This window comes from Rhinopithecus bieti, unplaced genomic scaffold, assembly GCF_001698545.2.
Source record: "Rhinopithecus bieti isolate Rb0 unplaced genomic scaffold, ASM169854v2 scaffold_2435, whole genome shotgun sequence".
Classification (NCBI taxonomy): Eukaryota; Metazoa; Chordata; class Mammalia; order Primates; family Cercopithecidae; genus Rhinopithecus; species Rhinopithecus bieti.
The window spans coordinates 481,796-496,584 of record NW_016803909.1 but is presented as its reverse complement, the minus strand read 5'-3'; the positions used below and the strand labels follow the sequence as shown (position 1 = coordinate 496,584).

Below are 14,789 nucleotides of genomic sequence, written 5' to 3'. Positions count from 1 at the left end.
CAGCTTTTACTATCGTTTATTACTTCAATTATACTTGATATCACTTAGAACAATCTGCCATTTGGAAATCTCAGTATAGCCTGGAGCTTAGTATTAGATCTGGCTGCTATTGTAACATGTACAGCATATGACATTAATGTATCAAAATTAGATTGGATCATCCCTCCTGGTTAAATTTATTTCACATTTCTTTTGTATTCAGTTAACATAAACCTATTAGGGAAGCTGACACATGGGGATGGCTGTATAGGAAGGATATTTTTAAAGTATTTTGATTAAAAAATGAAATTATGAAGCCATGGCTTTTCTGAGTTGTGTAATCTTTTTTGCTTTTTAAAAATGTCACAAAGCCCAAGTCCCACACGTTTATATTATTCAACTTGTGTATGTATATAAGGAGTTACTCCAGGATTAAGGAGTGACAGAAGAGAGGCTTTCACTAATTGGACTTAACTCCTCTCTTTGTTTAAGTCATATTTTAAGTTCTTTTTCCTACCCTATGTTCATCCTTAAGCCAAAATAAATGACATATTTCTGAAATAGAAATTGCCCGTATGTTAGATGATAGCGTAAATATTGATGACAGTTATCCCAGGTTTACTCTTCTAAACCTTTCCACCTGCCGTGTGTCTAGTTATCTGAAACTAATGGAAATCCCATGTAAGATCTGCACTAAAAGTCAATTCAAATGCTCACAGTAGCAGAATCAATAAATGTACTAGTATAATGAAATTTTATAATAAAATGCATTGTTCTATAGCATTCTCTCTGAAGAAAACTCAAGACTAAAGGGCGTTAAGTTCATTTTTTAATACCTTATCAGAAATCCAACTTCTGAATGTTTTGTGTTTTTACAGTTTTAATTATCATAATGTTAACTCTCTCTGATTGCCAGAAACACTTTTGTAAGCAAGCACCACAAACATTTAAATAACATCTTGAGGGTCTAACAATTCTCAAGACATCTATTTGGAAGAATTTTTGAGTTTCATAGGCAAAGAAAACCTGGAAATAAATTTGTTAAACCAAATATAATCAACTTTCTCGTACTCAATTGGGGATTATCCAATTTATGAGTTATTTACTTCTTTTTTTAAAACAATCTTTTAAAAGATCTGTTAGTGGAGAATTGGTGCAGTTGCTGGTTAAGGAGAGTGTTTGGGCTGTGTGTGAATCTTTTTAAATCTAAGTTATCTGTTTCCCATTGATTATTGACAATTGAAATTGTCTGGTCTTCTGCAGTGTTTCCTAATATTTTTGAATGTTTGTGTTTCATATGTAAAACTGATCAAGCGCAATTTAACGATTTTTTAATTTCGTTTTTCCCCTTTTTATGTTGTATGTGACTGTAGGACTGTACTCAAAGAGCTTTTAAAGCCGTATAAATTATTTTCTTGTTTTTCCAGTTGAGACATTTGGGAAATGATGAAGTGCACATTGTTTGGTCAGAGCATACTAGAGACTACAGGAGAGGAATTATTCCCACAGAATTTGGTGATGTCCTTATTGTAATATATCCAATGAAAAATCACATGTTCAGTATTCAGATAATGAAAAAACCAGAGGTAAGAACTCCTTATCTTCCATTTTAATAATAGATTTTGGTTCTATAGGGGTTCATTGGTTTCTTTCCATATTACAGAATAAAATTTGGAGTAGGCATCAAGTTGCAAAAGTGAGGGTAAATGTAACATAGACCCTGGTAGCTACATGGATTGCCTAAGCCTGGTTCAGAAGGAGCTAAAACAGAATAAATAGCAAGAAACTGTGTTCAAACTGGGGATTTGGCTAGGTAGTGCCAGAGTGAAAGTTCCTTTGTACCAAGCTCAAAAAGGACTTACCTTTTATTAAGAGAACAATTAGTTTCCTAAAAAACATAGTAAGAAGTAACATTTCCTTTAGAATAGGAATATATGATTCCTATATTTTTAGTTGTTACATCTTATTAAGATTACATGATTATTAGTCATGTCAATAAATGAGGATTCTACAAATTGAAAAAAATAAGCCAAATGGTTCAGTCACCTATCCTATAGTTGGATGTCTTATATATACACCATAAAATTCAAACACACTATTGCAGAAATATTTTCTTCCAGGATAATAAAAGTTTGGTAGTATTTTGGTGTGTTCCTTCCCTTTTTTAAACTGAATTCTTCAGTTTCTAGAAAACCTGCATTTGACAATTGATTATGAATCTTCAGAATTCCTTGAATTGCATTAAGTTTCTCATGTATGAATTTCTTATGTATGAACTTAGGTTTCTTCAGGGTTCACCTAAACCAGAGGTCAGCAGACTGTGGCCCATAGCCTGGTTTCATACAACCCACAAGCTAAGAATGTTTCAGTTTTGGTTTTGGGGTTTTTTACATTTTTAAAGAGACGTTTTTTATTGTTGTTGGTTTTGTTTTGGTTTTTGGTTTTTTTGAGACAGAGTCTCGCTCTCGCTCTGTTGCCCAGGCTGGAGTGCGGTGGCGCAATCTCAGCTCACTGCAACCTCCGCCTCCTGGGTTCAAGCAGTTCCCTGTCTCAGCCTCCCGAGTAGCTGGCACTACAGGTGCCTGCCGCCATGCCCAGCTAATTTTTCTATTTTTAGTAGAGACAGGTTTTCACCATCTTGGTCAGGCTGGTCTCGAACTCTCTACCTCAGGTGATCAGGCCTCCCAAAGTGCTGGGATTACAGGCGTGAGCCACCGTACCCAGCCTTAAAGAGTTAAAAAAAAAAAAAAAAAAAAAAATTGAAGAATATACAACAGAGAGAACGTGTGACCGCAAAATCTAAAATATTTACCATCTTATCCAGAGCTTGTGTTCTTGCCTTCAGCTGCCATTTGTGCCAACCTTATTCAAACAGAATTTCTAAGTTTTGAAACCGTGAGTGAGTCACCTCACAAAAATAACATTTAATTATCAAAACATAGATTTTTTTCTAGTAAACTATGGAATAAGGGTTTTAGGTTCTATAGTAAAGCTAGTGTCACAGAAAATAATGAAAAGTAACTTCTAGGCTATAGTGTTGACTTTTTGTACACAATTGAAACTAGTAAAATTTGAAAATTGGCTAAGTGTGTAAATTATTTACTCAGTTACATGAAGAACATAGTTCTTTTGAATAGACACCGTATAAACCTTTGGCATTTTTTGTTTATTGTCCTAGTATGAGTGACGCATCACAGAAAAGAATTGAATTCAAATAGTATTTTACTGAAGGAGGAACTAAAAAAGCAGCAAAATACTTTTAGATACAAAGTGTCTTGATTGCTCTTATTTACAATCTGTCTATAATTTGAATATAAAATTATGTTCTGATTTCTCAATCAGGTTCCCTTCTTTGGTCCCCTTTTTGATGGTGCTATTGTGAATGGAAAGGTTCTACCCATTATGGTTAGAGCAACAGCTATAAATGCAAGCCGTGCTCTGAAATCGCTGATTCCATTGTATCAAAACTTGTATCCTTTTTTTTAACGTAATGGTTTCTACTCTAATGTATGTCTACTCACAAAGGTAAATATTTCTTATGTATTGTTAAAGCCTTTTATTTTCTAAGGTTTTTTTAATTATTAATTTTTGTAGAAATGGAGTACCATTATGTTGCCCTGGCTTGTCTCAAACTCCTGGGCTCAAGTGATTGTCCCACCTCGGTCGGCCTCCTAAAGTGCTGGGATTACAGGTGTGAGCCACTGCACCCAGCCTGATTCCCTATTTATTGATGTATAGGTGGTGGAGTTCCTCCCCAATGTTGGAGCAGTTATGATATTTGAATGATATATTTTCTTTCACATGCTTTTTTTTTTTTGAGATGGAGTGTCACTTTTGTCACCCAGGCTGGAGTGCAATGGTGTGGTCTTGGCTCACTGCATCCTCTGACTCCGGGGTTCAAGCACTTCTTCTGCGTCAGCTTCCCAAGTAGCTGGGATTACAGGTGTCCACCACCATTCCCAGCTAGTTTTTGTATTTTTAGTAGAGACGGGTTTTCACCATGTTGGCCATGCTGGTCTCGAACTCCTGACCTCAGGTGATCCGCCCACGGCCTCCCAAAGTGCTGGGATTACAGACCTGAGCCACTGTGCCCAGCCCTCTTTTACATACTTTTAATTAGTACTAGTCTTTTGGTTAATTAGAGTCTCATTATATGTCAGGTACTCTACTACTCTGGAGTTGCAGAAATAATCAAAACAGTCTTTGCAAATAATTCAATCTAGTTGGGGAAACATACTATGTTCAGCATACATGTTTTAATAGAGATATGGGCAGGTATTCCAGAAGTATAGTAACAAGGGATCTTTCACCTGGATGGGGTGGTATTGTCAGGAAACACTTCCGAAAAAGTGAGGATTGTAGCAATTTTGAAGGACAAATAAGAGTTAATCAGGTGGATGAGCCTAAGAGCTTTCCAAGCAGAGGGAACAACATAATCAGAGACATGGAGATATGAGAAGATGTGGAATATTTAAGAGCGTAACTTCCAGAGCCAGATTGCCTAAACTCAAATGCTGGCCATGCTTTCTTAGCTGTGTAGCCTTGGGAAAATTATTTAACCTTTTTGAGCCTGAGTTTTCTTGTCTATAAAATGAGAATGATAAGAATATCTAGCTCATGATGTTATGACAACTAATGAGTCAGTATGTGTAAAGCTCTTAAAACAGTGCCTGGCACACAACATACACAAAGTTTTAAATTTTAAATTGTTTTCTGATATTCCTTTCTAAAATGAATTCATATGCTTTTTTTATATGATTTGACATTTTATTTTTTATAATAAACTGTAAATGATAAGCTTTAAAGGAAGGTTTTTTAAAATATCTTATGTTCCAGTCCACATGAAATAGATTTATTATCTTAACTTAGTAGTCTACCATGTACATTTTATTCTTTTGATGAAAATTGACTTAAGCAATCTGATTACTCTGTAATTTCTCATGTATTCTGACACAGTGAAATGGAATTGCAGGTGGATCATGGTATGTTACACTGATTAAGCTTAATGACATTTCTGTGGTATTTCTTTTTCATAGCATTTATATCTTCACTTACTTTAAATTGAAAACTCATATTTGAAGTAGTCATTTTAGTGAAACGATAAGGACTAAAATGGACCTTGAATTGTTAACAAAAGTATAATTTGGAGACAACCACTAAATAGAGATTTATCAATTGAAAAGAAATTTCAGTAGGCAAGTGCAGTGAGTAGTATGGACATAGCGAGTTTATTTCTAAGTCACTTGTCTTTGACTATACAGTCTGTTGATTGTTTCTGAAGATTGTTTTGAAGACTATATTGTCTGTTGTTTGTTTGAAGCATCAGGAGGAACTATTCAAGAAGACCCTTGAGTTTTTGTGAACCCTGCTGAGCTCAGCCAGCAATCAGTTTCATTTCCTTTACCTTTGGGGCCTGGAATCTTGAGTCTTTTCACCAGATGTGAATAAACTATGATTCATGAAACCCATACTCACAGCTTACCATTTATAAGGCCCACACATACCATGTGCCTTTTTTAGGAATTACAGCATCATTCCCTAGATACAGTATCTTTTTCCTTTAAACAAAACAAGGTGCTTACTGACAAATTCTTACTTTCCTAATCTAGTTTTCTAAATTTTATTATTCTGATTTTATCTCATTGTAATACAGGTTGGATATCCCTTCTCTGAAATTCTTGAGACCAGAAGTGTTTCAGATTTCAGATTTTTTGGGATTTTGGAAAATTTCATTGTACTTACCAATTAATTGAACCTTTCTGATCTGAATACCTGAAATCTGAACTCCTCCAATGAATGCTTCCTTTGAGTGTCATATCAGAGCTCAAAAGTTTCAGATTTTGGAGCGTTTTAGATTTCAGATTTTCAGCTTAGGGATACTCAACCTGTACTTCCATAAAAGCTTTGTAGTTTTAATCTGCTTATTGGAGTATACTTTTCAGTTTGTTGTCTCTTGAATATCTCTAGAACAGTAGCTAATCTTATGTGGAATATACAGGTTATTACTCATAAACTTTATCCACTTTGTTAGCTTCATCAAGGATGTTTACTCTCTGACCTTTGCCTGTTTCACAATTCACTGTATCCTAATGTCCATTCTGAGAGTTAGTGTCCTCTGTCATTTCATTAAAGGTGCAATTGAAAGTGGAGTGCAGAGGTAGATATGGAAGAGTTTGCACTTTCTTGTGTAAATAAATGTCTTAGGTCTTTTTGGAAAGTGGTGAGATCGATTAGATTGTAATGCAAAACTCTATTTGCCTCTTATGTCATAAAATAGGAACTCAACTTATTGAGCAAGCACAGACTTTCTGACCTGAGGTACAACAACATTTAAGATGCACTCCTTACCAAGTAGTTTTAAAATGCAAACTCAAGAGTTTTGGGAATATGGCTTAATTTTTTTCCTACATCCCAGTTCATAGTCTTCTATTTCAGACTTCAAATTACACTAGAGGTATATAAAAGCTGGCTTTGCAGTTAGAAAGCATTAATTTTATTTTATTTTATTTTATTTTATTTTTTTTTTTGAGACAGAGTCTCGCTCTGTGGCCCAGGCTGGAGGGCAGTGGCCGGATCTCAGCTCACTGCAAGCTCCGCCTCCCGGGTTTATGCCATTCTCCTGCCTCAGCCTCCTGAGTAGCTGGGACTACAGGCGCCCGCCACCTCGCCCGGCTAGTTTTTTGTATTTTTTAGTAGAGATGGGGTTTCACCGTGTTAGCCAGGATGGTCTTGATCTCCTGACCTTGTGATCTACCCGTCTCGGCCTCCCAAAGTGCTAGGATTACAGGCTTGAGCCACCGCGCCCGGCCAAAAGCATTAATTTTTAACTCAAGCTCTGCCTTGTGATCTTGGCCAAGTCACGGAATCTCTGAGCCTCACTTTCTTCAACTGTAAAAAAGATGCTAATAATCATCTCAGAATTGTTGTGAAGATTAAATGAGATAATGAACTCGGATGTACTTAGTAAATGTAATCATAAGTTACATTGTTTTGTGCAATGATTAATCCTGTTATGTGTAAAGATTACAGTCAATATAAAACAAGTCTACCCAATACCAAGGAATTGCCTAATTGGGTTTTTATGTTTGGTTGATTGGTAGGTTGATTGATTGGGTTGGATTTTTCAGGCCTACTTCATCATGTTTTTAATAGCCAGTCTTGCTGAGATGGTAATAGATACCACATTGGAGAAAATTGACGAAAATAGTAAACATGAATACTTTATTTAAACACAAAATCTGAAGTTTTCTACCAGCAAAATTATTTCTGGGACACAGAGTAAATACATCAAATCAGATAGATCAAAAAATTTTTCTTGACTTGGAATCTTGAGTTTAGAAACTACAGGAAGTTGTTTTCCCATACTACCTGGGTGTAGTATATATACCTAGTGTAGTATGTATATACATGCAGCAAAGGCTAGTAGTATCTCTACTTAATACATACTTACATATGTATATTACAAATATATATGTATATTGTGTACAAAGTTCTATATTCTAAATGTTGGGGGAAATTACTTCATACAGGTGGATTATTTGATTTTCAAATGAACATTTATAAATAAACAACTAGACGTTTGTATTTTAATATATTGAAATGCAGGTACATGTGTCTTAATTTTAAATAAATACTTGTTTCAGAAACATAATGTATTAAATTTTAAGATGTACATTTTTGAAATATCAGATTAAGTTATTAAGGAAAAAATGAAGCATTCTAAAATTGGTCAACAATTTAGTTAACATAAATTATAACAGAAATTGAGATACAAGTCAGCTTTGGAAACCAGCAGTTAATCCTTTACTCCTCATAAAAGAAATGAAGGGATTAAAAAAAAAATCAACTTGATTATATTTGGGTAATTGTACTGCTGTGTCAGTTATTTTATGCCCAATAAAAGTACCCACTAAGATTCCACAGCATAAATTGTGCTATTTATGATCATTAAATACAGTTTAAATTTTATCCTAGGAACATCTTCTGTAACCATGAATCTAATGTTGTTCACTAAATGGGGCAATATTGATTGTCATATGCTACCCAAATCGATCATGCCGGCAGCCAGAATTACAGTAATCTGTCCATATTGATGACTGTCTTTCAGGCTGAAACCTCTCCTTCACTTCATTTGTTTCTTACATTACTTGTACTGGAAAAGCATTTTCTTACGACCTCTGATTTTGTCAGCTAGGTACTTTTTTTTTCAGGCGGGGGAGGGGTCTGGAGCTTAATTTGTTAGTTTGATCATGCAATTAGAATTGAAATGCAACACTGGCGAGGAAAACCAAGCAGATTCTGTGTAACCATTGGACCAGAGAAGTATTTCAGCTTTAATCCTAGCCATCATTTATTAGCTACCTATTGAAAGAGTGTTCATGGTTTTTTGTTTCTGTTTTTTGCAGTGGGAATCATAATCCCAAATTATTAATTTCATGACCTCAGCCATCATAGATTCTATTCTTAAATAAAAATTTTAAAGCAATTATTTCTTTTGATCCTAAAGACATTTCGACTATGACTTCTGAATATACAAATGTTAAATATGATACTTTTAGATAAATACTGTTTCTTTTTTTAAGTGAGATTTATTATACATAGAAATTTGCAGAATTTGCAATATATAATCGTGTTGTAGTAGTGAGGGTTTTCAGAGAAGCAGAACCAATAGGATATATATATAAAGGGAGAGAAAAGAGATTTGTTTTAAGGAATTTGTTCAGGTAGTTGTGGGGGCTGGCAAGTTCGAAATCTGTAGGAGACTCAGGGAAGAGTTGATGTTGCAGTCTGAGTCTGAAGGCAGAATTCTCTCCTTCCTCAGGGGACCTCAGTGTTTTAAAGTCTTTAACTGATTGGATGAGGCCCACCCACATTATAGAGGGTAAGCTGCTTTACCCAAAGTCTACTGATTTAAATGGTAATCAAATCTAAAATATAACTATAACAGTATAAATATAACAGTATTATACAGTAATTATGAGTATATTTGTTATATTAATATTCCAAAATATAACAGTAACATCTAGACTGATGTTTGACCAAAAACGAGGTCCCATGACCCAGCCAAGTTTACGTAAAATTAACCAACATACCCTGTTTTTCTTTTCTTTTTATCCTTATTACAAATTATAATTTGAGAAAAGTACATAAATCATAAATGTACTAGATAATGAATTATTACAGTTTAACTATCAAGTCAAGAAATAAAATTGTAATTTTCTTCCTTCAAAATATTTATTGATCACTTACACGGTTAGTAAAGATTTTGAGAGGGATAAAAGACAAATCAGATAGTAATCCTATCCTCACAAGCTTTTAATTTAACAAGGAGAGAATAATATGTACATTACTAATTATAATAGAAGATTAAATGAAAATTTCCTGGTAGAGTTATAGATAAAATGCTATAAAAGTTCCAAGGAAGAAGAAATTACTTTGGAGTAAGAAGATCAAGAAAGAATGTTTAGAAAATCTGGGCCTCAAAAGGTGGGGTTTGAGTAGATGAAATGCAACATGTCTGTTACAATTCTTATAATTTATAGTCTTAAGGCTTTGTATGTATGCATATATGTATATTATATAAGTATAATTTTCTGAAATACACAGTATGGGGGATATTATATAATTAAATGGCATTTTAAAAGAATACTTTATTCCTCGATTTAGAATATTCTTTCCTCCCACAACTAGTATTATTTGATTTCTTCTAATCTGTTTAGATTTGACTTTTTCTTAAATACCAGAATTGGGTTTCTATTTAACTTGGTCAGGCAGATTACCAGAAGTCAGTGATTATTCTTCAATTAGTCACAGTTTATTATCCCTCAAGGTCTACTACTCAAATGTACAGTACCTGTTACAAAGTAGGAGAGCCAAAACTAAGTGGAATGGAATTGATTGGTTCTGCTAATGCAGTTGCCTTTCGTTATGATAAAACATTATAAAACCTCTTGGTGGGGGGTCTGTCAGTGTTGTTGCCATTTCACGTTAGAAGAAAATGAGTTTATTGAGAAACTATATAATTTTATGTATCTACTGTCTTTTGTAGATTATTTCCTCAGAAGATAACATCAATAAGTATGGGTTATCCTTAATTTAATGTGTTAAAAGAGGATAATAGTACCAAATTCAGGATGATGTAAGGATTAAGTAAAATTATCCACATGAAGCACTAGGTAACCTATCTGTCATGTAGCAAGAGTTCAGAAAATGGTAGCTACATGGGAGTTAATGATGCTATCATTATTATTGTCTACATTGACACTTGGGATATTCTTCTAAAATGCAAACCTTAGTACAGACAGTCCCCAGTTTAGGATGGTTCAGCTTTATGATGGTACAATTTATATTTCAGTGGAAATCGTACTTAGAATTTTGAATTATGATTCAAAATTCAGGAGAATTGCTTGAATCTGGGAAGCAGAGGTTGCACTGAGCCAAGATCATACCATTGCACTACAGCCTGGGCGACAAGAGTGAAACTCCATCTCGAAAAAATATAGACTTTGCATTAGATGATTTTGCCCAACTATAGGCTATTGTAAGTGTTCCAGGCACATTGAAAGTAGGCTATAAGGTTATGTCCTTATAACTCGGGTAAGTTATAATGTTCAGTAAGTTAGGTGTATTAAATGCATTTTCAATTTATGATGAGTATTTTGGGATGTAACCCCATCGTAAGTCAAGAAACCATCTGTATACTAAAAGACTTATGATGGCTCTTAACTGCTTATTGAAACAAGTCTAAATTTTTTGATGACCTGGAAGCAATTATTTTTACCTTACCCTCCCTACCCTTATATTTCTCACTGTAGTTTTGTCAAATATACCTGTACTCCTCCCCAGCTCCATCCCCCATCTTTACCCTCATCTCCTACCACACTGATGTCAGGGCACACTATGTGTCCAGCTAAGTTATATTCATTATTCCCGAATGCTCTTCTTTTTCAGGCCCATGTTGTTACCCCAATAATGCCCATCTCTACTTTTTCTACCTAACATACTCATTATTCATGACCCAAATATCCTTTGTTTTTAAAAAACAAACAAAAAAAACCTTTACTATGCAAAACTATTGTTTACACTGCCTCAAAACATTTTGTTATAGTACTTACTGTATGTGTACATATTAGCAAGTCTTACTTATCCTTGTTTCACTAACTTCAAGCACAGTGCCTAGCCTAGGGTAGATGGCTAGTAATTTATTGTAATAGAACAAGGTGGATGTATTTATTATCTATATTTTTGAAGTTTATATTTAGCAGGGATTTTTTTTTTTTTTTTTTTTTTGAGACGGACTCTCTCTCTATTGCCCAGGCTGGAGTGCAGTGGCACGATCTCAGCTCACTGCAAGCTCCGCCTCCTGGGTTCAAGCAATTCTCCTGCCTCAGCCTCCCAAGTAGCTGGGACTACAGGCACATGCTACCACGCCCAGCTAATTTTTGTATTTTTAGTAGAGATGGGGTTTCACCATGTTAGCCAGGATGATCCCGATCTCCTGACCTCATGATCTGCCTGCCTTGGCCTCCCAAAGTGCTGGGATTATAGGCATGAGCCACCACACCCGGCCATGGATTCTTTTAAGAATGAAAAACCCCCAAATATTTTTTGTAGTAACTTATAGTTTGTGATTTGTATTAGACGAGGCTACAAGTCTTAAGAGTTTGCTGGGTAGGTAAGAAGAGGAAACCTAGGATCAGTGAAAATTGCCTCTTATACATGAATAAGCCAGACTAGCACACATACAAGGGTTTTTTATTTTGACTACTTAATCAGTAGTATATTTTTATTAGAGACCATTATCGTTTACTGAAGATAATTTTCAGACATCATTAATGAGGGTTTTCACTTCGTTTGGGGTTGGGAGATCTCTTAGGGAGAAAAATGAGCTAAGACACCTCTGACTTGATGGCAGTGGCAGATGGCTTGGGGAGGATACATCTTGGTGTCCCCTCCAAGAAGGAGGCAGCATGAGGCTGACCCCTGAAGGCTCACACTTCCTGCTGTAAGGCAAGGAAAGTGGTAGCAACAGGAGAGCGGTAGCGGGAAGCAGTGGGAGTCTGGATACTGATAAAGTTTCCAATTTTGCTGCTTTAACATTTGTACCACTTATGTTAGTGAGTCCATTAGGAGCTCTTAAAATTTTGTGCCATTTGTTCTTCATGCTTTCTATGAACGTCTTAAATATCATGGACAAATTGATTAGCTGTTAAATTGATTAGTTGTTAAGTCAAATTGATTGTTAAATCAACTAAGATGTATAGTTATGGTCATTCTCTTCAAAAGAAGCAACGATAATTCTTCAAATAAAATGTCTCACCAGCTAAGTGATCCAAGTTTTGTGGTCTTTGAAATGCTCACAGCCATTGTGCTACTGGTAGTAACCATTATAGTAGGATCTCTCCAAGAGCAAACAAACATTCTTCTTTACCTAAGAATCTGCTCCATAATTGGAGGATTTAAATCTCCTGTATTCAGCCAGCTGCGATGGCTCACACCTGTAATACCAGCACTTTGGGAGGTCAAGGCGAGCAGATCACTTGAGGCCAGGAGTTCAAGACACTATATAGCCTGGGCTATATAGTGAAGCCCCGTCTCTACTAAAAATACAAAAAATTAGCCAGGCATGATGGCACACGCCTGTAATCCCAGCTACCCAGGAGGCTTGAGACATGAGAATTGCTTGAACCCAGAGGTTGCAGTGAGCCTAGATTGCGCCACTGCACTCCAGCCCGGGCAGCAGAGTAAGACTGTCTCCAAAACAACAACAACAAAAAACTCCTGTATTAAAGACTGGCATTACAATTAAAGAACTTTTTGCTGTGCTTACACATCCCCTTGTCATGGGTTTTGCTGCCACGTCTTGTAGTCTTTATAGTCTGTGTATACAGAGTAATTATTTAAACAGGGGCCCCATATGTGTGCCACACTTCTCCAGTGACTCTAATATATTTTTGATTATGTCAGTTTTAATTTATTTAGCTATTCTTTTCAAAATGGCAGTATATGCCTGTTGATTATGTTACTGTGTTTTTGTTTTTGTTTTGTTTTGTTTTGTTTTTTGAGACAGAGTTTTGCTCTTTCGCCCAGGCTGGAGTGCAGTGGTACCGTCTCAGCTCACTGCAACCTCCACCTTCCAGTTTCAGGTGATCCTCCTGCCTCAGCTTCCCAAGTAGCTGGGATTACAGGTGCCTGCCACCACGCCCAGCTAATTAATTTTGTATTTTTAGTAGTGACAGGGTTTCACCATGTTGGCCAGGCTGGTCTCAAACTCCTGACCTCATGATCTACCTGCCTTGGCCTCCCAAAGTGCTGGGATTACAGGTGTGAGCCACCACGCCCTGCCGATGTTACTGTATTTCAAAGGTACTGCATACTTTTAAAGATGGTAGTTTTGGTCTAGCAAATCCATGTCCTTTCAAAAAGCAATAAATGTGAATCTCTGATATGTAATAACTTTGTGATAATAGTAAAGAAGGTTTATTCTGTCTGAAAATAGTATTGTCTCTTAATGGTCTCTAGAGACAGTCTTTAAGGTTTTACTACTGTTGACCAATAATTACTTACATTTAAACTGTGGGAGCTCACCAAAATGACTTCATTACATGGCCAACTTCTATTTCTGTTAACGTTGTTTTAATTCTAGAGATATTTTCTATTTTTGTCTTCTACCAAGAACTGAATGCACTAATGATAAACTTAAGCAATTTGGGGTTATTCAGCAATAGTGATATAGACCAAGTAGGATGGTAAAGGTGATTAATTTTAAGTGGGAGAGGATAGTAGGGTGAGAGAATGGGATAGAAATTAGAGGAATCACTTTACTATGGAAGAATTCTGCTAATATTTCAAAGACACATGGGACTTTTCTAGGCAGATATGGTCAGGGAAGAGTTTTTAGGGGTAAGAAGTGGGCATGGAGGCATAAAAGTGTGATATGGTCAAGAGATAAAAGGTGTTCAGTACTGCTGGATGATATAAAGGGAAGAGCAGTAGCAGATAAAGATCAAGAAGTAGGTCAAAACCAGATAATATAGTCAAGCAGAAAGAAAATCAACATAAATATGGTTTTCTAATGCTACTGATTATTTTATGGCAGCCAGTGTCTAAGGTAACAGTTCCTTCTGCTTTTGTGTGTTTTTTACCTGTTGACTAGCAAAACAGTTACAGCTTGAATTTCTTATTTTTCATTTTCTAGCAGAGCCTTTCCAAAATGTTTATTGATCATTATTTTCATAAAGTCTTTTTTATGATAATTAGTTAAGCAATAATTGCCAGGCTAATAGCCAGTATTGCATTTTCTCAATGAGACTAAAAGGTCTCTAAATGTTTGATAATATTTGTACATATGTATCATTTTAAAAGTGCATCTGAGATTTTCATATTTCTTATGATAGATTCATAATAGACTCTTCATTCTTGCACAACAGTCCTTTACACTTTTCCTATGAGATACTTTTATACAATTATTGAGTTTTTACACATTATTACACTTTCACACATTATTGATGAATAAAGTACTTTTGTCCTAGTCTTATAATACATTGGCTCCATGGCAACAACAACAAAAATACCAAAAGAAAGCATTACCACCATCTTATCTGTTTTGTCAAATTTGGTGTAGCAGTATGGTCCATATATGCCAATCTGGACAGTTGGGTCATATCACAGTGCACGAGAAGAAAGAGAACTCCATCAGGGCATGGACAAACTACAGTATTCCCTAAAAACAACCAAACTTGAAGTTTACTTCTATCTTTATCAGCTTCTCACCTGTGCTGGAATAGGGTTTTTTTTGTTTTTTTTTTTTT

The 14,789-nt window shown here is 35.5% G+C and overlaps 1 protein-coding gene across 1 annotated transcript in view; it reads left to right on the top strand.

The window, feature by feature from the left end:
- RALGAPA1 (Ral GTPase activating protein catalytic subunit alpha 1) overlaps positions 1-14,789 on the top strand; it is a 301,694-nt gene that overhangs the window by 265,939 nt on the left and 20,966 nt on the right. The window contains exons 39-40 of the mRNA XM_017858547.1: positions 1,407-1,565; positions 3,322-3,449. Coding sequence (XP_017714036.1) covers positions 1,407-1,565; positions 3,322-3,449 — 287 coding nt within the window. The remainder of the gene's footprint in view (positions 1-1,406; positions 1,566-3,321; positions 3,450-14,789) is intronic.